Raw genomic sequence first — 20567 nt, 5'->3', positions numbered from 1 at the left:
CAACTGCGCCCAAAGGGTTGTAGGAAAGTCAGAATCCAGGCTGCTTATTCCTTAACCACGGATTAAGCCATATATGCCAGCGATTACAAGAAAACAAACTCTCTCTCTCCTTATTTCTCTCAAATTCAAAACTCTCTCAATACTTATTTTAGCTAGTAAGGGAACTAATGGCTGCATGCGAGCTAGGCTTGGTCGTTGCATGCACACGCCCTGGCCCCTCCTAGCCACTTGCCTGATCAGCTCGATCCCTACGCCTGTACGTCGTGCCGACCATAACAATGGCACCGAGTCCAAAACGTCATTTTCAATGGGATGGAGGGAGTAGTGAACATGGAATCATCAGTCTCATGGAGAAGCTGGAAATACACAGTACAAAGGTAGTAGAAACAGAGAAAGTAATTAAAAAATTAGAATATAATGATTCAAATAATCTAGAGTGGCATACCTGTGAAGAATATAAATCACTCCAGTTAACCCACTTATTCAGAAGAATAGACTGCTATGGAGCATGGAGCTGTGAGCTATATATGAGATGTCGTCATTTATATTTGATCATCTGGCTTTCTCTTCTTTGAAAGGGGGCTAAATGCAGCTGCAGGTTTGAAGGAGGTAGAACCACCATTTGGCTGGCCCAGACTACCAGCTACCACTGAGTCGCTCACCATTTGAAAGTTTAATCGACTGTTTACTCTCCGGCCGCTAGTGCAAATTTAACAAGAAATGGAGTGGTATAAATTAGTGTTGTAGACATGAAACCATGTTGTAGGAAAGAAAGTGTCATTTTGAGATTCATACTAATTTAGGCGGCTATTTATAGCAGCCAAATCTTTAGATGGGCTCTGATAAGCATGGGTGCCTTCACCAATGCATGCATAAAAACTCCTGGAACTTGGTGACAGAAGTGCATCAATCTGACAAGTGGCATTCAGGAATGTGTTATTGGGAAAGGGAATGCAGTAAAGAGATAAGTGCTAATGATTCGACAGCATTACTATTATTCCTGGTCACTTACAATCCTTTTTCACGTACGTACAGAAGGGCTTGGGACAGTAGGGGCAGCTGATGATTGAGCCGCCCCTACTGTGGCCTCGTCCCTACAAATGCTTCAGTACAAAATCGACCCATTTGTAGGGGCGGCTGGATCACCAGCGCTCCTACAAATGACGGTTGTATAAGTGGCAGCCACCACCTTCTTTCTCCTCGGGTCACTCACTCCAAGTCCAACCCGAGGAAAAAAAGGTTGGGAGGCCTTGGGCTCCTCCCAAAAATTGCTCTAGTAAGGGGGAGGTTTTGGTCTCAAATCCTTTGGTGGAAAGCCTGTAGAAGGTAAGAAAATACTATTTCAAGCCTTTAATTGAAGTTATAATGATTGGTTAGTGTGTAATTTCAGTTTTGCTTTTCTCTCTTCCATGGTGGTGATAGGTTGGTAACACCAAGTGATGGAGCTAGATGATGGTCATAGTGATGGAGATGACCAAAAGATGATATTCAAGTGCTCCAACTTGGAAAAGAAGAAAGAGAAAAACAAAATGGGCTCAAGGCAAAGGTATTTTTTAATAGGGCCATGTTGTTTTGCCACTTAAGACACCTAGAGGATGTGAGTGGATTTAGGATAGATAACCGTACTATAAAGAGGGGAATATTTAATTGCAATGGCTATCTAGTGCCACTAAGTGTGAGTCTCTTTTGCATATGCATTGCGCTTAGTGACGTGGTGAAAATACTTGAGAAGGCCCTAACAATTATTTGTAAAAATGCTAACTTAAGTGCTCAATTGTTTTTGGTACTTCGTGGGAAAGTTAGCACCTTAAAAAGGGGTTTTGAGTTGGAAAACCGAGCTAGTAATGCTCAAACAGCAAGGGGTCGATCGGAATTATTCACTGCCCTACCTGGATATTCTATGTGCTTGCAACAGAGAGGGGTCGATCGGAATTATTTCCTACCCGCACGCACTGGAAATTTTCTGGTACTATAGTTCATCCACGCCAACGGTCAAAAGTGTGTTTGCCTGGAATTATTTCATACCCACGCTGGAATTTCTCGCGAGATTGGGCTGCTGCAACGATCGGATGAGTGGCTGGCAGAGGATAAGGTCGGGTCTCACCCCTTCCTTTCTTCCTGCTCAATCCATTCCCCATTCTTGCTCTCTTGAAGAACTCCAAGAAAAGAAAAGCTCTCCCCTTCTCTCTCACTCCCAAAGATTTGTGCTCCATTCAAGTGAGAGAGCAAGCTCTAGAGATCGATTTGAAAGCTCCAAGAGGATCTCCTCCCTCTCCTCTCCATTCCCATGGTTGGTTCTCTTTGATGAGAGGAGTTGAGGAAACCCTAGTGTTCATGCATTTGTGATTCATATTTGTGGCACTAGGTTGTGATTGCAATTGTGGATTTCTTATTACTCTTGGTGATTGTCGTCACCTAGACGGTTGTGGATTTGTTGATTGGTGAGGGGATTTGGTGATTGTGTCCGCCTCCAATCAAGGTGATATTTGTGAGGGGTTCTTAGGCTTATTCCCTAGCGGAGTGCCAAAAGCCACTCTAGTGGATTGCGCGTGTCATTAAGCTACCTCACTTGTGGTAGGTCCTTGCGGTGCTCGTGGTGAGCTTAGGTGTGGAATCCCAATTAACCGTCGGACCACGAAGTGTTGGTCGACACAACGAGGACGTAGCGTGCCAGCAAGCACGTGAACCTCGAGAGAAAAATCAGTGTCTCAATTGTGTTTGATTGACATTCTCCTGGTGCTTAATTGTTTATATATTGGTGATTGGTTCATCCCCTACACGGCGGTATAAGTATCTCATCCTCTTCATTTACTTACATTAAAGTAGTGTAATTTGTTTAGTTGCTTACTTTGTCTTGTGTAGCATAGTTCACTAGTGTAGCTTTTAATGACATAGCTCTTGTGTGCCTAGTGATCATATCAACTAGAATTGTTGGATAGGTGACTTGCAAACTCTCCATTAGAGCTTTGTTATTTATTAACCTCTTGCTCTAGTAAGTTTGTAAAATTTTTAAATAGGCTATTCACCCCCCTCTAGCCATATTAGGACCTTTCAAGTGGTATCGGAGCCGTGATCACCATTTAGTGAAGGCTTAACAACCTCGGTGTGCAAATTATGGCTCATGTTGTGTTCAACCATGTTGGGGGCAAACCACCAATGTTTGATGGCACCACATCTTTTGATCAATGGAAGAGAAAGATGAAGATGCACCTTGGTACCATTCATACCAAAGTGTGGAATGTGACCGAGAATGACTTTGTTATCCTTGATCTCGACAATCTCACCGACAAGGATGAAATCAACCAACAATGCAATAATGCGCTCTAAATGCCATATATCAAGGGATTGATTCAAAAGTGTTTGAACAAATCAAAGATATTGAGAAAGCAAGTGAAGTGTGGCAAAGATTGATTGAGATATATGATGGCAACCAAAATGTCAAGAGTGACAAGTTGTACATGCTCAAGGGCAAGCTATTCAACTTCAAGATGGAAAAAGATGAGTCCATTCCGAAAATGTTCTATAGACTCCAAGTGATTGTCAATGATCTCAAGAATCTTGGAGAGAAAGTGAAGGACGAGGACTTCTCACATAAGTTCCTCATGTGCTTGCCAAAGAGATTCTCTACTTCGAGAAGAATGATCTTTAGAGAAGGATTGAGCAAGGTGACTCCAAATGAAGTGCTTGGTGACATAATGACCGATGCTCAATACAATGATGATCTTAGTGAAGGAGAAGAGGACAAGAGGGAAAAGAAAGACAAGAAAGAGAAGAGTATGGCAAAGGCTTCATCCTCCTCCAAGGGCAAGAGCAAGAAAGAAGAGTCAAGTGAGGAAGAAATGGATAGTGATGATGAGGCTATGGCACTTCTAGTCCGCAAGATGGGCAAGTTCACGAAGAAGAAGGGCTATGGTGCAAGAAAGAGAAGAGACTTCACCAAAGGCAATGACAATGGAAGGCTTTGCTTCAAATGCAAGAGCCCCGATCATGTGGTGGCCAATTGTCCACATCTTGATGATGATGATGATGACAACAAGAAGAAGGACAAGAATGAGAGGAAGGAGAAGAAGTCCAAGAAGATGAGCTTCAAGAAGAACAAGAAGGGTGGTGGCTATATTGTCACGTGCGATAGTGATGTCGATGATGATGAAGATAGTGATGATGAGAAGGAGTTGGAGGCCATGAAGAAGGCTTTCGGTGGTGTTGCTATTTTCAACAAACCATCTCTCTTTGATGATGCTACATCAACATGCCTCATGGCTAAGGCCACCAAGATAACATATAATGATGATGCATGTGATGATGATGACTCTTGTAGTGATGATGACGAGGACCCTTCTAAGGAGGAGCTTATGGACATGTGTGAGCAACTAAATGAAGGCTTCCAAAAGAAGAGAAAGGAGTGTAAGTGCTTACTCAAGAAAGTCCAAGATCTTGAGAAGTCCCTTAGGGAGCTCCAAGCGTCTCATGAGTGTCTAAAGGAAGACCATGAGGAACTTGAGAACGCTCACACCAAGCTTGCAAAAGCTCACTCTATTCTTCTTGATCAAGCAAAGGTGGAGGACGTGAAGGAGACAAGAAGCATTGGACTAACTTGTGATATTGTAGATAAATCTTTTTATAAACCTATTGTTATATCACAAACTAACCCTTCTTGTAGCCCTTCATCCACCACAACCGACTCAAGCTCAAGTATGAGTGATGGTTTCACTTGTGATGCATCCCTTATGGTTGAGAATGAGACCCTCAAGAGGGAGGTGGATGAGCTCACTCATGCTCTAGGCAAGGCCTATGGCGGTGAGGCCCGCTTGCTTAAGTGCTTGGGTAGTCAATGCTTTTCTCTTAACAAAGAAGGATTAGGCTACAGCCCCAAAAAAGGCAAGATAGGCTTTGCAACTCACAAGCCTAACTTTGTGAAAAGCCTGGTCGTTATTGCAACAGATGCAAGCAAGTTGGGCACCTAGAGCTTAATTGCAATAAAATGAACAAGGACAAGAAAAATGCTAATGTATCTTATATTTCTTTTGATTCTTGTTATGTGCTTACCAAAGGTGAGAAGGGTGTGCATGCTAAGTTTGTTGGTACACCAAGTGATGCACCCTTTCTTTCCTTGATGTCACAAAGAGAGAGGCGCAATTGAACAACTAGCAGAAATGCCAAGAGAGAAGAATTCACCTGGAACTGGTTAACGGACACTGTCTTCCCGAACTCCTTGGTGTTGTACGCCGAGTAGTACACTAATGCAGCGTAGGTGCTGCCAGCGCCCATGTCATAAAAGATGACATGCCGCGACGCATTGGAGAAGTCCTTGTCAATCCCGTACTGAAGCGCAGCCCCAGCGTGCTCGTGGATGAGAGAAAGCACGTTGATTCCAGCCAGCTGCGCCGCCTGCGTCAACGCCCGGCGCTCGGCCTGCCCGAAGTAGGGCGGCACGGTGATCACCGCGTCCCGCACGGGCGCCCCAACGTGCGCATCGGCGAGCCCCGCGGCCTAGTGGAGCACCATGGCGACGATATCCTCGAGGGAGTATACCTGCCCGTCATCGGCGCGGACCGCCGCGGCGCCGCGCGCGTCGGGGACGAGGTCGAGGGGAGGAAGAGCGACTCCGTGATGGACTGCACGTAGGAGAAAGGCTTGGCCAAGAGGTCCCGCGCGCGGGCGAACACCTTGGATGGGTGTCGCGCCGTGATGCCCGCGGCCGATTGCTTTTTGCCTAGTAGATTGCCAGGGCCACGGAGCAGCAGGTCCGCGTTAGCCAGGTAAAACCCATCAGAAGATTTTTCGAGCACCTTCAACCTTGGCAGAGTGCTCGAAGTGGAAGCCAGGAATATGCATCTGGATTTCCTTTCACCACGGCCTACTCTCCCTCGCAGCTGATGCAGTTGAGCGATTCCAAATCTCTTAGCGTTCATGACAATCATCATGGAAGCATCAGGAACATCGACCCCGATCTCAATCACTTGTGTTGAGAGGAGAATGCGTGTTTCTCCGCTAAAACTGCTAAGAGTTTCTTCCTTCTCATTGCTCCTCATGCGGCCATGCAATAGCCCACAGGGATAGCCTTCGAATTTTTTCTTTATGGAATCAAATTCAGCTGTTGCAGCACGGAGTTGTGGCAACTGCTCGGACTCATCTATGATAGGATACACAAGGTAGACCTTGCCCCCATCTATCAGTTCATCCCTCATCATATGCGGATCATCATAAGATTGAAACGGAAGACATAAGAAAAGCCGGAGCTCACTGCATCTACATATACACAGAGAAGAAACAAAAAGATTTAGGTCCAACAGAAGAAACAAAGGCAAAATCATGTCATCACCTGGAAGACAGTTTCAAACCCAACATCATTTCCTTCAAGCGCAAGCGTTTCAATAGGTTGCCTTCCAGGAGGCAGGTCCGTAATCTATAAGGAACATGATGTCAGATGTGAAAAAACTATAATACCTGTGAATATGAAATTTAAAGATGCAGTAAACCAACGTTTGCATGAACTCCTAAATCTGATTTGTTAAATTTTGAAGTAGCAGGTCCCTAGCATCAGGCAGAATGTGCTACTGATTGTTTGATAATAAATTTGTATTAGTCTAAGCTTTTTCCATTTAGAAAAAAGAATTAGTCTAGTTGTATGTTTATTTTGGATGTGGTAACCACCGTGTCTGCAGCAACATACCTGAGTAAGAGACATATCACCATATAAAGCAAGTGCCAATGTTCTTGGAATTGGGGTAGCTGACATCGCAAGAACATGGGGAGCCATAAATGTTTCAGAATCAGAGGTCGAATCTGAACTTGTATTTTCATCACTCAACTTTGAGGAAGAAGTATATAGCTGTAACAAAATGTGAAATTTTAACTTAGTAAACAAAACTAATGTTGTCGGCTTTAAAACGAAAACAGAAAGGCATCAACCAATTCGTAGCTAATCACCAGTAGGATTTTGCTATTGACAAATTATGGTACTAATAAATGAATGTCCACAAGGTGCAGAGATCAGAACATGTACTCATCGAATCAAGTATAGAAAGACAATATGAGAATCCTGGTAATCATATTCCTTAACCAAGAAACTTAAACCTAAGCCCACCAGCAAGAATTACAGTTTCTGTGCCAGTACTAGAACAAAATAGCATACAGGAAGAAAATGCATAGTTAACATTCAATGTGAACAACATATGCTTAGCAATACCTTACTATTAAACCTGCCTCTCTGTACGACTCCAAAGCGCTGCTGTTCATCTATAACAGAGATACGTAAAGATGATAAATCAGTTTTATCAGCTATTAAGCTGTGTGTTCCAATGACCATGGCTATCTCTCCAGTTTTCAGACCCTGTGATAGAATACAAATAAAACAATGATATTAATATATGCATATGGAACTTGAGAATGAGTGAAAGAACTAGGGAGAACAGCTTGCATTTCGAATTATCCTTGACTCCCTTGTGGAAGTTGAACCAGTTAGCAAGGCAATATTTGGTTTCTCATCTCCATCAAACTTCTCTAGCAATGAGGTTGGTGTTCATAATGCTGGACAGCAAGCACCTCTGTTGGAACCATGAAAGCGGCCTAGAAAGGAATGTAAAAGGTGAATATATTAAACTGAAGAAAGTGCCACAGGGACAATAATAGTTTGTTTTCTCGTATCTTCTGTTTACGTGAACAACTTATTATAACTCAGCAAGCTGGATTGCACTGACAACCACTTTGGTATAGAGTAAACAAGGCAAAATATTAATCTGTAGTATGATACCTGAAACCCTGAATTAACAACCTCCATACGTGCCAGGAAAGCAACAATGGTCTTTCCACAGCCAACATCCCCCTGTCACCAACAAATAGAAAACATTTGTAAGCTTATAACAACATTCGTAATTACATAATTTCATATAAGCCACAATAAATATGAGTAACACATTTGCAGATAGCGTATGCCAAATTAAAATAGATCGCTCAACTGGCAGACTACAATGATTTTTTCTAGTAACAATCAAAACAGATGCAAACATTTTGTAATGCTTCCCCAATCTTTATTATAAAGAAAAAAACACAACATTGTACCACCTCACTAAAGTTGTCTTTCTTGCCACATTTTAGATTCCTTTATTCCTCAACCACAATAAAGTTGTGCACCTGTGTTTCTGGAAAACTACAATGGGGTTACTGAGTAACAATCCAAACAGATGCAGGCATTTTGTAATTTTTCCCCAAACTTTATTAAGGAAAAAAACAGAAAATGGTACCGCCACACTAAAGGCGTATTTCCTGGTAGTTTCTAAATTCATTTGTTCCTCAACCACCTATTGTGTAGAAGAACAACTGCATTCTGTAAAATGTAGAGCAGTAAATGAGGTAGCAGCAACTTAGGTCTTTAGGAAAGGTAGCCAAGTCTCACATTGAATTACCATAGCATCAACTAATAGAGAACAAACTTTAACTCCTAGAAGACCAAATAAATAATGGAGGGGATAACAGATTTGAATTTTCAACAGAAAGATATATTATTATCATACTGTTTTAAGAATCATAAGATAAGGATTAAGGTGGTATGCATAATAGAAAGTACCTCAAATAACTCCAAATAAATCCTTTATAACAAATATGACTGAAACAAGAAATGTACAACAAATTGCAAGTGATATGATGACAATTAATTAGAGTCCACTAGAACATCTACACTGATGAACCAAGTCTAGAAACAAGAATGAAACACTGGAATGTTTGGATAACAAACTAAGAAAGGTGCAAATAATAGTTACCTGCAAGAGTCTGTTCATGGGAACTGGTCTCCTGAGATCCCATATAATCTCTTTAACAGCATTCATTTGACTTTGAGTAAGCGAATAAGGAAGAGCCCTCAACAATTTCTTTGTAAGAGGAGACCAATCGTCGACACCAACAGTATTTAGCTCATGATTTTTACACTTGTATAACAATTCCTCTTTCTCAACCCGTGTACCAACTGCTTCAAGCATTTGAAATAGTCTTCCCAACTGAAATAACAACCAATGTTGTTGCAAGTGGCACATGTTCAAGGTTATCAAGTGGTCTGAGTAATCATGATTAGTTGCGATTAGTTGGGCTTATCCGTGCTACCATGCCATGGTGACTAGGGTCAGTTAGAACATATGAAAACATTGCGCATTTTTATTTGAACCGTTAAATAACCAAGCCACCAAGGTATGATTGAGAACAATTATTATGAGCTCAAAGAAATGTGAACGTGGCAATATCCATTATTTATCAAGTCAACATAATTAAAACCAAGCATGCCAAGCAAGTTGCAGACTAACAAGCCACATAATACAGCTGAAAATTCTAACATATACAATGTGCTCTTGCACAGATGTCAACAAGCAAACGGGCTGAAACTGAAACTGAAAGCAACAATGATACCTGGAGGTAAAAGAAATCATCAAATATAAGCCTTCTTCGAGCTAAATCAGCTTCAGATCGATCCTTAGGTTTGTGAATTCCCATGTAAGCCTAAAATTAACCAAAAATGTTATTGAATACATTATTTAGAAAATTAGAAACATACCAAGACATCCTCCCACGAGTCGAAAAAATGCAATGCTTTTAACTGCCCTAAAACTGGTGTCATTTTGGGCATTTACACAGTCCACAGGAAATAACTTAGGATCAACCTCTTTTGCGGTATACTCCCTTCATCAATCAATGCAGGAAGAATTTTGATTTGAAAGGTCAAACTGTGCGAGTTTTGACCAACAGTTAGTCAAATTTATATAAATTTTTAGTGTACATAAGTTATGTTGATTTTATAGCAATTGAAATTGTAATGCGAAAGTTACTAAGTTCAAACATCTACATTTTTAAAGACTTCCTAAAGAACACACCTTATATTGATAGACAGAGCAAGTATTAATAAAACTTTTCAGAACACAGCTCATGTTTTTTCATGTCCAATAAATAAATTCACAAAATAAATGTTTGCCAGATAAAAATAGTTAAACTGCGGGAATTCTGGCAACGGTTTATTTATGCAGCTGTATCAGTTATTGCATGGAATTCAGCATGTGATTCTTATACGGCAATTTACTACAGCGGCGGTAAAACCGTTCAGCTGCAAGCAAACAGAGTAGGCTAGAGATGAAACCCAACAAGAGACAACAATTTTTTACTAAATGATAAAAAAACTAGAGATTAAAAAAAAGGGAACACATCTTGTACTAGTTAAATAGCGTTGCTGAACATACCTAGTATGGCCATTCAGTTATAGAGATCAGCACACAGAGTAGTTCACAGAGAAATCCAAAGGTAATGCAGAGCAAAACATTTGTATCTATGTTTGTACTACATATAGTTCAATAAAGAAAGGTTCCTACTATCATTCGTGCAAGAATAATAATTATAAAGTGAAATATATTTCAAGGTACTGCTTACATCAAAAAGATTAAGCAAGTTGAATTCAACGAGAACATCAGGAGGCATAGGATCAACATCCGGGTTCAGTATCTTCAAGGCCCTGTGCACAAATTGCAATGTCTTTCATAGCTTGAATGGAACATAATAACGTGTATGTGAATGCAATACAAATAAGGTAAGAGGCTAACGGTCTGCAGTCATCTCTTAAAATGCGGACCTAGTGTAAGTTATTCACCAGTATATATGAGGGGCATTTTATATCCTAAAATTGGGCAAAAGTTGAGGGAGTAAACTGGATTTGTTACTTGGAAATTTAATTGGGAACCAATTTTATTGAGGACACGACCATCATTCTAACAAACCACCTCAGCTTTCCCCTTTTTTTCATTTCAGCTGAATTGAACTTTTAGATTAGGCATATTTGCAGATGTAGAACCAACAGTTTCATGGTTTACTTGATGGTAGTCTTAAAGTAACTAGACAAAAGACAGACATGAGACATCATGCACCAACCTAGAGATAGAAAGGCCCAGCAGACTAGGTTTTAATCCCGCTTTTGATGGGTATATAGGGTGTGGTTTCCTGTCAAACATAGTGCTTTGTTCCCCTTCTCCTTCAAGAGCGTCAATTGTGTGTTCCTTCAACTCATAATGGCCATTAGCAAGCGCCTTTTTAATCTGCACAGGCAGAATCAGTAGGTTATTCATCTACATATATGCTGTTATTAAGCGTTAATTCCTTAATCCCCAAGAGTTCAAAAAGGTTCTTTAAAAGAGACAACATTTGCACAATAAAGCTACATTATAGCTATTGTTAAAGGTGCACTTGGATAAACACAAAATGAGTTTTTATGGTTACAAATAAGTCTGCGCCGTAGCATTACCGAACAAATATCGGAAAGAAAGAAAGAAAGAACAAAAAGGCCTGCAGGCATGCTTCATAATTAAGGAGAACTGCCAGAAAGGGTCAACAAGTAGCATGTGACACATAACAATATTTTAGTACACCAACCTTACCACTGACATAAACAAGATCCCCCTCTTTGTGCTTTGCTGACATACAGTTAAGAAAATATTGGGAAGAGAAACGCGTGCCACTGAAAAATTTCTTGAGGTGCAAATGAATTCTCTTCTGCTCTGCTCCGGAGTGAGTACCCTCAACTGAAGAGCTCAATTCAGACTCGACTATGGAACAACCAGCAACCACCTCAAGAAAACCTAAAGTGGACTTAACCTTGATTCCCCTGAGAACACAAAGTCACAAATGAAGTATTTACAAGAAAGCATAGTGAAATATCAACAATGGTGTACTGCTTTGTCTAGAAAATCATGGCCACAATAGAGATCTTGCAAACAATATGACTAGTGTACTACAGTAACTATGTTAAGAATTTTACAGGGAACATGGAATTTCAGAATATTCAATAATAATGAAGTGATGATTTCTGATTTGCCTTGCATACTTTAAAAGCAATTGGGATCTTCCATTAGCTTTCCATATTTTCTTCAGTGATCAGCAAAATTTACAAATTATTTCTTCTTCAAAAGAATATATATTATCTTATTCTTATTTGTTTGATCCACACACATACACAAACATGAATTTGCTTGCTGAATAAAACAAATCCTTTATAAATTGTCATTTTAACCCCTTTTATGAAAGAGTTAAATGCATTAGCGGCCCCTGAACTTGTCAAGGGGTGCCACTTAGGTCCACAAACTTTGAAAATGCATTTCTGGGTCCCTAAACTTGTTAAGTGATGCATTGCACATCCTAAACTTGTAAAATGGTGCACTGCAGGTCCATTTCTGGACCATACCAACCACTGCAATACACCACTTAATAAGTTTAGAGACCTTAATACGTTTTCAAAGTTCGTGGACCTAAATAGCACCCCTTAACAAGTTCAGGGGCCATTCGTGCATTTAACTCTTTAAGAAATGTGCTAGAGCATAAATTACTTCCTTCTCAAGGCAGTAAAATGAGCTAAATATTGTTGAGGAAATATTGCTTGAATTAAGTGCTGATAAAAATAATTATGACCAACTTCAGTGAGTTTGAAGTTCAGGAGTTGGCAACAAGACTAACAGATATGTAACATTCTTGATGAGGCCATACCCAAATAATCCTAGACAAAACAGTACCATGCAATTTAAGCTATTACACAATTATATCAAAAGATTCCAAGCATATTTCATAAAAGCTCCTTCCTTGCTCCATAACAATCTAATTCAACTGATGGACCAAACTTCCCACTCATTTTCTCTTAAATTTGTGCACCTTCTGCGTGCATTGTATGGCTCTAAATCTCTAATGGATAATATTTAATTACCTGGAAGATATAACAGTACCAAATAACATAATGTACTGCCCATCTTCTATGGGGCCTTGAGGGTTTTGCAGATCTGCATAAGTCCGAGGAAAATGCTGCAATAATTTGCGGACCTATAAAAGAAGGCGAGGGGTGAGTTTTTCTTTTTCTGATTTTACAAAATCAAGAGGAAAATAGGAAAGAAGTGACTTGACAGTTGATACCGTATGGAAACCAGCATCCTCTAGCTGGCGATATTGCCTACTAGTTGTTCCAGGCAAGCACCTGATACTTTTATCCAGTATACTGTTGTCAGAGGTTGTAGCATCTGACAATAACTTGGGACAAGACTTCTTATCAACTGCTGGTTCCTGAGAAATATGCTGTGTCATGAGAGGAATATCTTCATTGATTGATTCCTCTTCACTGATTGAAAGATCGTCTGCAGTTGTGGGTGTTTGACTCAATGGATGACAGTCATAATGAAATTCATAAGCTGTCTCCAAATTTCGACCTGAACCTCGAATGAAACTTGTGAGGTTTTCAGAAAGCACAGTTTCTTTAAACTTCATGTTAGTAGAATCCTCATACAGTTCAACAGGTGATGCATCACCAATTTTTATGCATGGAAACTTTGCAACCATTTCTGGGAAATCAATTTCTTTTAAGGCACTAAGCAACTCTGCAGCAGATTCCCCGGGGGCTATTTGTTGCTCAACTAAATCTTGTGGATTACTATAACCCATCAAAACAGACACCTGCAGTAGTACATATTTCAGAGTAAGCCCAGGTTTTGCAGAAGGAAAAGATGAAGAGTAAATAGTTTGTTGAGCAGCGCTTTTATGAATTTATGCTTCATCATGAATGAGGGTTGGGCAAATCTTAAAGCAATAATGGGGTTAGAGCTGGAATTAGTCCTTGGAGTGTGCTTTAAAATTTTTGCAACTCTTACGGGTTGAAACATGCCAGAACCTCAGGTGAAAAGCAGAAACAAACAGAAAAATGCATAATCTGTAAAATCAACATAATTAAGTAGCATAATACCTTTAGACATAAAACTAAACTACAACAGCAATAACAAAACACACACAAATGGCAAACAATAAGTTGTTGCTGCTCTGTTCTTAGTAGTTAACATATACTGAGCATTTCCAGAAGCTAGGCCTTGTTTAGTTCCCAAAAAATTTCAAGATTCCCCATCACATCGAATCTTGCGGCACATGTATGGAGTATTGAATTTAGACGAAAACAAAAAGTAATTACACAGTTTGCCTGTAAATCGCGAGATGAATCTTTTAACCCTAATTAGTCTATGATTGGACAATATTTACCACAAACAAACGAAAGTGCTACAGTACCCAAAATCCAAAATTTTTGCCAACTAAACAAGGCCTAAGGATCAATCGATAGCTAGTCTATTAGGACTGATGTGGGAACAAATGAGTAGACAGACTCAAAGCCATCAATGATGCATGGAAAAATGAGGGTTAAAATTAACAAATGACAGCAATAAAGTGTGATCAAACCACATACTTTTTTAAGGAGCTTTGATCTCTCCGACGCTCCATCCACATCCAACAGCTTCCGGACAGATGTATGATACTCATGCGAACACCACTGAAAGAGTCTAGAACCGAGAGCATTCCTAAATCTGCAGTGCAAGAGATTCTGTAAGCATCCTCATCACTAGTCTCTACTCATAAATATAAATTTCAATACAGCTTTGTGGATAAGGTACTGGAGAAATCCTAAAATCAGAACAAAAGTACAAATCAATACCTCATTTTGGAGACGATCCTCCTAGAGCGCCCCCCTCCGAAACTCCAAAGAGATTACCCTTACTACGGGGGCGGAACCAGTGAAGGAGATGGGTGTACTGCGTACACATGTACACCCGATAATGGTATAATTTCTGAAAGTTCGAAGTTAGTAGGCATCAAACAGTGATAGCTTAATTTAGGGTTTGAATGCTCGGTTTCGCACAGCATGAAGGGAAGAGAAGAGGTGGGAATACCTGGTGGGTGTCGTCGCCGGCGAAAGACCTCGGCAGCTGGCGTGGGAGGCGGCGGTAGCCCCGTCGTCGCAGTCCTGCAGAGATAAATAGAGGTGGGGAGAGAGAGCGCACGCGGGTCGCGGGCCTGAGGCGGACGGCGGTACCCCGGACCGGGGTTCTTGGCCCAAGTTGTTGGGCCGGTTATTTTTTTACGAAATTCTTATTTCTTCCTTTCCTTTTTTTTACTTTTTTATTTATTATTTATTATTCTCTCCCTGATTTCGTATTTTATCCGCTCCATGGGACACGGCTAAGTGGCTAATGTATAATAGAACATTGATCTCATCTCACATAAATTAAACAGTAATAATATTTAGACACTGCAATTAGGCAAACAGAATTTTTTTTGTATTTTATAAGGTGGAACGTCTTTTTTTCCTAATTAAACTACAAACCTTTTCCCATTTGAACTTGGAACTTCATTGGACTTATTGGACCTAGAAATTTTTTATCATGAAGCTATAATGCTTTTTTTTAAATTACAAACAATTTTTACTTCAATATTTGACAATTTTCACAATGTTTTTGTCCTAAACATGGAACGGTTGTCCTTGTAAATTAGGGATATTGTTTTGCTAAAAGAAGATCTTAACACAGTAAAAAATGTTCAAGGTGCATAGTCGAAAACTAGTGAAAATTACCGAATCTTCTATATCTTGTGATAAAGCTTAAATCTTTCTAAGTTTTCCCTTATATTGTCATGCTATGGTAGCTAGGGTTAGAACTTAGGTTATAAAACTCCTTTGTGCATTAGGATAGTTACACTTTGTCAACCTTAAGCACATGAATGAACTCGTCCAAGGCCTTGTTTAGTTCACCCCAAAAACTAAAAACTTTTCAAGATTCTCCGTCACACGAATCTTGCGGCACATGCATGGAGCATTAAATAGATGAAAACAAAAACTAATTGACAATGTTTGTCAAATAAAAATGAAAGTGCTACAATGTTAAAATCCAAAAACTTTTTGGATCTAAACAATGCCTAAATGATATATTTTATGGCAGTAAAGCATGTATAGGGTAATGCCGAACCTACTCGTTGTTGGATCTACACTTCCTCGGTGTTGCTACTTGTGTTGAGAGACGTTATTGTCTCTCTTGGTTTGCTTGCAAGGGTAATGTCGAACCTGCTCGCTGTGACATGTGAGGTGCTAATACTAGAACGATGACTTCTGGTGATGTACTCAATCTATCTCAAGCTATAAAACGTTTGACTTTTTTAACACCAAGTTTGATCACTTATCTTATTCAAAAAATTATGCAAAGTATCATTTCTTTTGTCATGGCTTGGTTTATTAATAAAGGTTCTTCAAAAAATTACTTAAATTTAACTACATTTACATAAGCTTTCTTGAATAAGATGAATGATTAAACTTGGAGTTGAAAAAAGTCAAACGTCTTATAGTTTAGGATATAGGGAGTACTATCTAGTTGTGGTGTTGTAAGCCATGTGTAGGTGTCATCCTCCCTTTTGGTCGATTTTGCATTGGCTGATGTCTATCATGGGGACTCAAAATTATTGGTCTCCGTGTGGCGATAAGCTCGGCAGCCATGACGTGCGGTGGATTCCATTTTTTTCTTGAGTTGGCACCAAGTGTTAGCATGGTGCGCTAGGTTAGTCAATCGCGGCAGGCCTTGCTCAAGGTTTCGTTGGTTTTCCTTCAATAAATTGTGTTGTGGTAAGTTTTTTGGACTCTTTTTCTTATATATAAAATAAAACCATATAATTATTTATTCTTAAGTGAATTGCAGGAGTTCTTCCCAAGCATTTCAAGAGGTTTGTACGAAAAACAAAGATGGATAGAGGCCCCAGATAAAACGAAGGAGTGAAGGTATGAATAATATGTTTAAAAGAACTTTCCGTAGAAAGCTTTCCATTTCAGAACTCCTGGTGGAATTTGACAAGTGCGCTGCATGCCTTCGTGGAAATGAGTTATATGAAGATTACAAATCAAGGACTTCAGGTCCTGTTCTTTGTGTTAGTAACTTACCTTTGTTGAAGGCGGCTGCTGAATCATATACAAGAAATATGTATAGCATTTTTTAGGAGGAATTCAAAAGGCAGTTTGTTCCTTCATGCACATTGCTATCTCACGTAGGGGCAGGTAGCATCCATGGAGTGGAGTTGGGATGAAGCTACCGTTACTTTTGATTCAGATGCCATGCAAGTGTTCTGCTCATGCAAAAAGTACGATTGTTTTGGTAAGTGCATGTCATTAAGGAAGTGTGCAATCTAATTGTGTCAATATGGCATATCTAATAGTTCTTAATCATGCAGGTATGTTATGCAAGCACATACTACGAGTCTTCAGCCAAATAGTATTATCATGTTGCCTCCTAAGTACATATTGAGTCGGTGGACAAAGTATGCAAAAAGAGGCAGCTTTTCTAATAACAAGCAACATCAGCATGATGACTTAGCAACTCATAGTGCACTTCTCTCCCGAAAGATGATATCAGTTGCGCTGAAATGTGCAGTTTCAAAAAAGGTTCTTCAACACTTAGATGATGGTTTTGATAAACTGACTTTAGAAGTCGATAACTTATTGAGTCAAGTCAACTTGAATAAGAAAGAAGCACCACAATGTTTTCTCAAGTGTACCCAAGAGGTTGCCAAGGAGCGCATATCATTTAGAGTACCTCCACACATAAAAGGCCCCACGCTTAAAAGATAAAAAACTGTACTTGAAGGAGGAAAGAAAAACTGTTCAACTAAAAAGAATGGAGGAAAGAAAAATGCTGCTACAACTAAAAAAAAGAAAGGTATGCATAATAACTTGTATGATAGTTACAAATTTTAACTGTGCACCAACTGATTGTTTGCGCATATTTACAACAGATGATTCAAGGCAACATGGAACTTCACAGCAGACTGTAAGATTAACCAAAGATTATTCTTATTCACTAACGATTTATTTCAGTTTGTATTTTGTTTTTATCCTGACAATATAATTGGTCCCGACATTTCAAGTCAGATGCTACAAGGTTAACCTCTGTAATTGGTTTGTACACGCTTTCTTCGACCACATCTGCTCCTTCGACCACATCTGCTCCTTCCATCCAAGGTGGACTTGCAAGTCTGTTACGACGAGTTGAGCAAATTGCCACATCGTCATCACCCGCTAGAAAGTTACATTTTGATTAATGGCATTTTGTGCTCCCTGTGAGACTAGTTCTTATTTATACATGTCTGCTCCTTTCATTTAAGATGGATATACAAATCTTTGGCCTTGTTTAGTTCCGAAAAGATTTCGGATTTCGGTACTGTAGCACTTTCGTTTGTTTGTGGCAAAAATTGTCCAATTATAGACTAACTAGGATCAAAAGATTCGTCTCGCGATTTACAGGTAAACTGTGGAATTAGTTTTTGTTTTCGGCTATATATAACGTTTCATGTATGTGCCGTAAGATTCGATGTGACGGGGAATCTTGAAAACTTTTTGGTTTTTGGGTGAACTAAACAAGGCCTTTATGTGGAGTTCAGCAAGATGACGCATTGTCCTTATCCATTGGAAAGTTAGATTTAGATGAACATATGTAACTGTGTTGTTGTCAAGATGTCACTTTGCAATATTTTCTTATTAAGTATGATATATTTTGGGATGGATTTTGGTATTTGTGTATATGATTTCTCGTAAGATTTCCAGTGTGTCTGTTTCAGTGTAATCATTTTCAGCAAAAACAACCTTATATACAGGATTTAACTCTGCCAAGATGCCATATGTATTTCAGATAAAAATTTACAATGTGCATACATCTTGTGCCATTTGGACGGCAACTCTTACAAAGCAATTTCAGAACAAAACCATTGTACACTGATCTACTGGGGTCCTTTGCAACCTCTGTGAGATATCCATCAACAGAAGTCTTGTACATATGTCCATACTTTAGTAAATTGCTGGCTTTAGTAGCTTCAACAGGAACCTGCATGAAACTGAACATCCTCCAATGGCAACAGGAACGGATGGTAGGTACCATCTGAAGTTCTGAATATTCTCTAGCATCTGAAGTCCCAAATAATGAAACGAATCATAAGTTGCAGATGAAAGCCAAAGAATTAATTTGGAAATTGCAGATTGTGCTATGAGACGTACCTTGCCAGTTTTCTTGAACAAATTCTCCATTTATAACTGAACTGCACAAAACTACAATCAAACATGCTACAGCTGAATTCTCTCTCTTTTTTCCACACGAATGTTGAAAAGATTTTTTTATACCACCTGTACAAGATCAAATGAAAAACCACATCAAGTCGCCAGCCATGATTTAGCTATCGCACTGCAGCACAAAAAAATGAGAATTGATTATGTGACTGTCTGAAACTTCTCCAGCTTATACTATATTATCATTTGCAAATTCATACACTTTCCTGTATTATAAGAGCAAGAACTTGCACTGGACATGTATCATTCGTAAGCACTAGCTAATATCATAGTACCACCACATATCACATTCTTAGATCTCGTGAATATTCAGAACATTATCATTTAGAAGCACGTTTCATTCAGAGGAAAATAAGATGGAGACCGTACCTTTCAGTGACCATCTTGAGTAGCTCCTCCGCCATCTCCTTCCCGGACACTGGTGCGCCGGGCTCCATGGGGGTCCAGGCAGATCAGGCAGAGCGCCGCCTCCTCCTATCTGCCCGTGGGTGCTGGCACGGAGACCCTGCCTCCGCTGGAGCTCCGCCACGCCCGAGCCCGCGCACCGATAGCCTCCGTTCAAGCTCTGCCACACCCGAGCCCACATACCGACGGCCTCTGGGCTCTGGCACGACAACCTATGGCCGCATCTCGGTGGCTTCCGATGGAAGACGAGGTTGGTAACGGCGTGTGCCTATTGACGTTGGTAACGGAGAAGCAAGCGATGCGAGTTTGCTTTAAGATTGATGCAAGGACAGGTGTCAGCCAAAAGATGTGCGTCTTTCTGATTAGCAAAAGACTGGGTCTCTCAGAATTTGCCTCCAGGCCCGGGGGGTGACCTCTGTTTATGGACGTAAAAGTTTCGTGGCGCCAGTAACAATGGTCTACATTTGAGAAAGAGAGGGTGTGTTTTGGTGGTTTCTAAAAAAAACAAAAAAAAGTATAAGTGATGTCTTATTATTGTCTTAATTAGGTAATACTTGAGGCTTTGAGCACTCTAGATGTTCTAAATGGTAGGGTTTTTTTGGGTACTGCAGATGCTCTTAACCTCTCCGTTCCCAAACACCCCTAAATGGCTTACCTAGTGACCCTGGGTTCAACAGAGAAAATTGAAAATAAAGAAGCATTTAGCCAATGCAGGATAGGAATTCTGAAAGTAGCTCAGAAGTTACAGTGAAAATTGGAAAATCAGAACTACCTTATGGTCCGTTAAGCAGGCTCCTGATGTCTCACTTCCACCAAAAGTCCAGCGTGATCAGACTCCGTCGTAGGTAGGTGGAAAACCTCAGATCCACCTAGCTGCTCCATAAACTTATTGTCTCCCAATGCCCGATCCAGCCTCACCTTCAACTGTAAAGGCAGGTCGTGACCCAAGGTCAATGAAGGCGCAGTCACTAACAACATCCTAGAAAGCGGTCACCTGCCACATTTCCCGTTCATTAGCTCTCATCTGCTCCTCCATCGCTAGAACCTCATTAAAGTCCCCCAAACACAGCCATGGATCACTCGACTGTGCCCGAAGAAACCTTAGAAGGTACCAACTCTCCCGCCAACGTTCCCGTCTAGGTTCACCATAGAACCCCGTTAGACGCCAGTGAAAGATTTTAGGCGATCACAAGACAAGATCACATCAATATACGACCTCGATTTGGTCAACTCCGCTACCATAACATCA

General features: G+C 40.2%; 1 protein-coding gene, 1 long non-coding RNA gene and 1 pseudogene across 3 annotated transcripts; 1 reads left to right on the top strand and 2 right to left on the bottom strand.

Moving 5' to 3' along the window:
- Positions 918-15044, bottom strand: LOC8155617 (annotated as a pseudogene).
- On the top strand, positions 16860-18025 carry LOC110436108. Its single transcript, XR_002453776.1, has 4 exons — positions 16860-16952; positions 17029-17513; positions 17590-17624; positions 17722-18025. It is a non-coding gene; the product is annotated as an uncharacterized LOC110436108 (long non-coding RNA).
- Positions 18398-19583, bottom strand: LOC110436597. Of its 2 annotated transcripts, none has more exons than XM_021463973.1 (3): positions 19283-19583; positions 18845-18970; positions 18398-18754 (listed from the first exon to the last, which is right to left on the bottom strand). In XM_021463973.1, the coding sequence occupies exons 1-3, from the start codon at positions 19497-19499 to the stop codon at positions 18438-18440; spliced, it is 660 nt and encodes a 219-aa protein (XP_021319648.1). In that variant the 5' UTR covers positions 19500-19583; the 3' UTR covers positions 18398-18437. The 2 variants fall into 2 exon arrangements, 1 of the variants encoding a protein (XP_021319648.1); XR_002454402.1 differs by having other exon boundaries at positions 18443-18754; positions 18845-19028.

The sequence above is a fragment of the Sorghum bicolor genome, chromosome 6 (assembly GCF_000003195.3).
Source record: "Sorghum bicolor cultivar BTx623 chromosome 6, Sorghum_bicolor_NCBIv3, whole genome shotgun sequence".
Classification (NCBI taxonomy): Eukaryota; Viridiplantae; Streptophyta; class Magnoliopsida; order Poales; family Poaceae; genus Sorghum; species Sorghum bicolor.
Note: the sequence above shows the minus strand (reverse complement) of the source record. Positions and strands in the feature narration are given on the sequence as shown.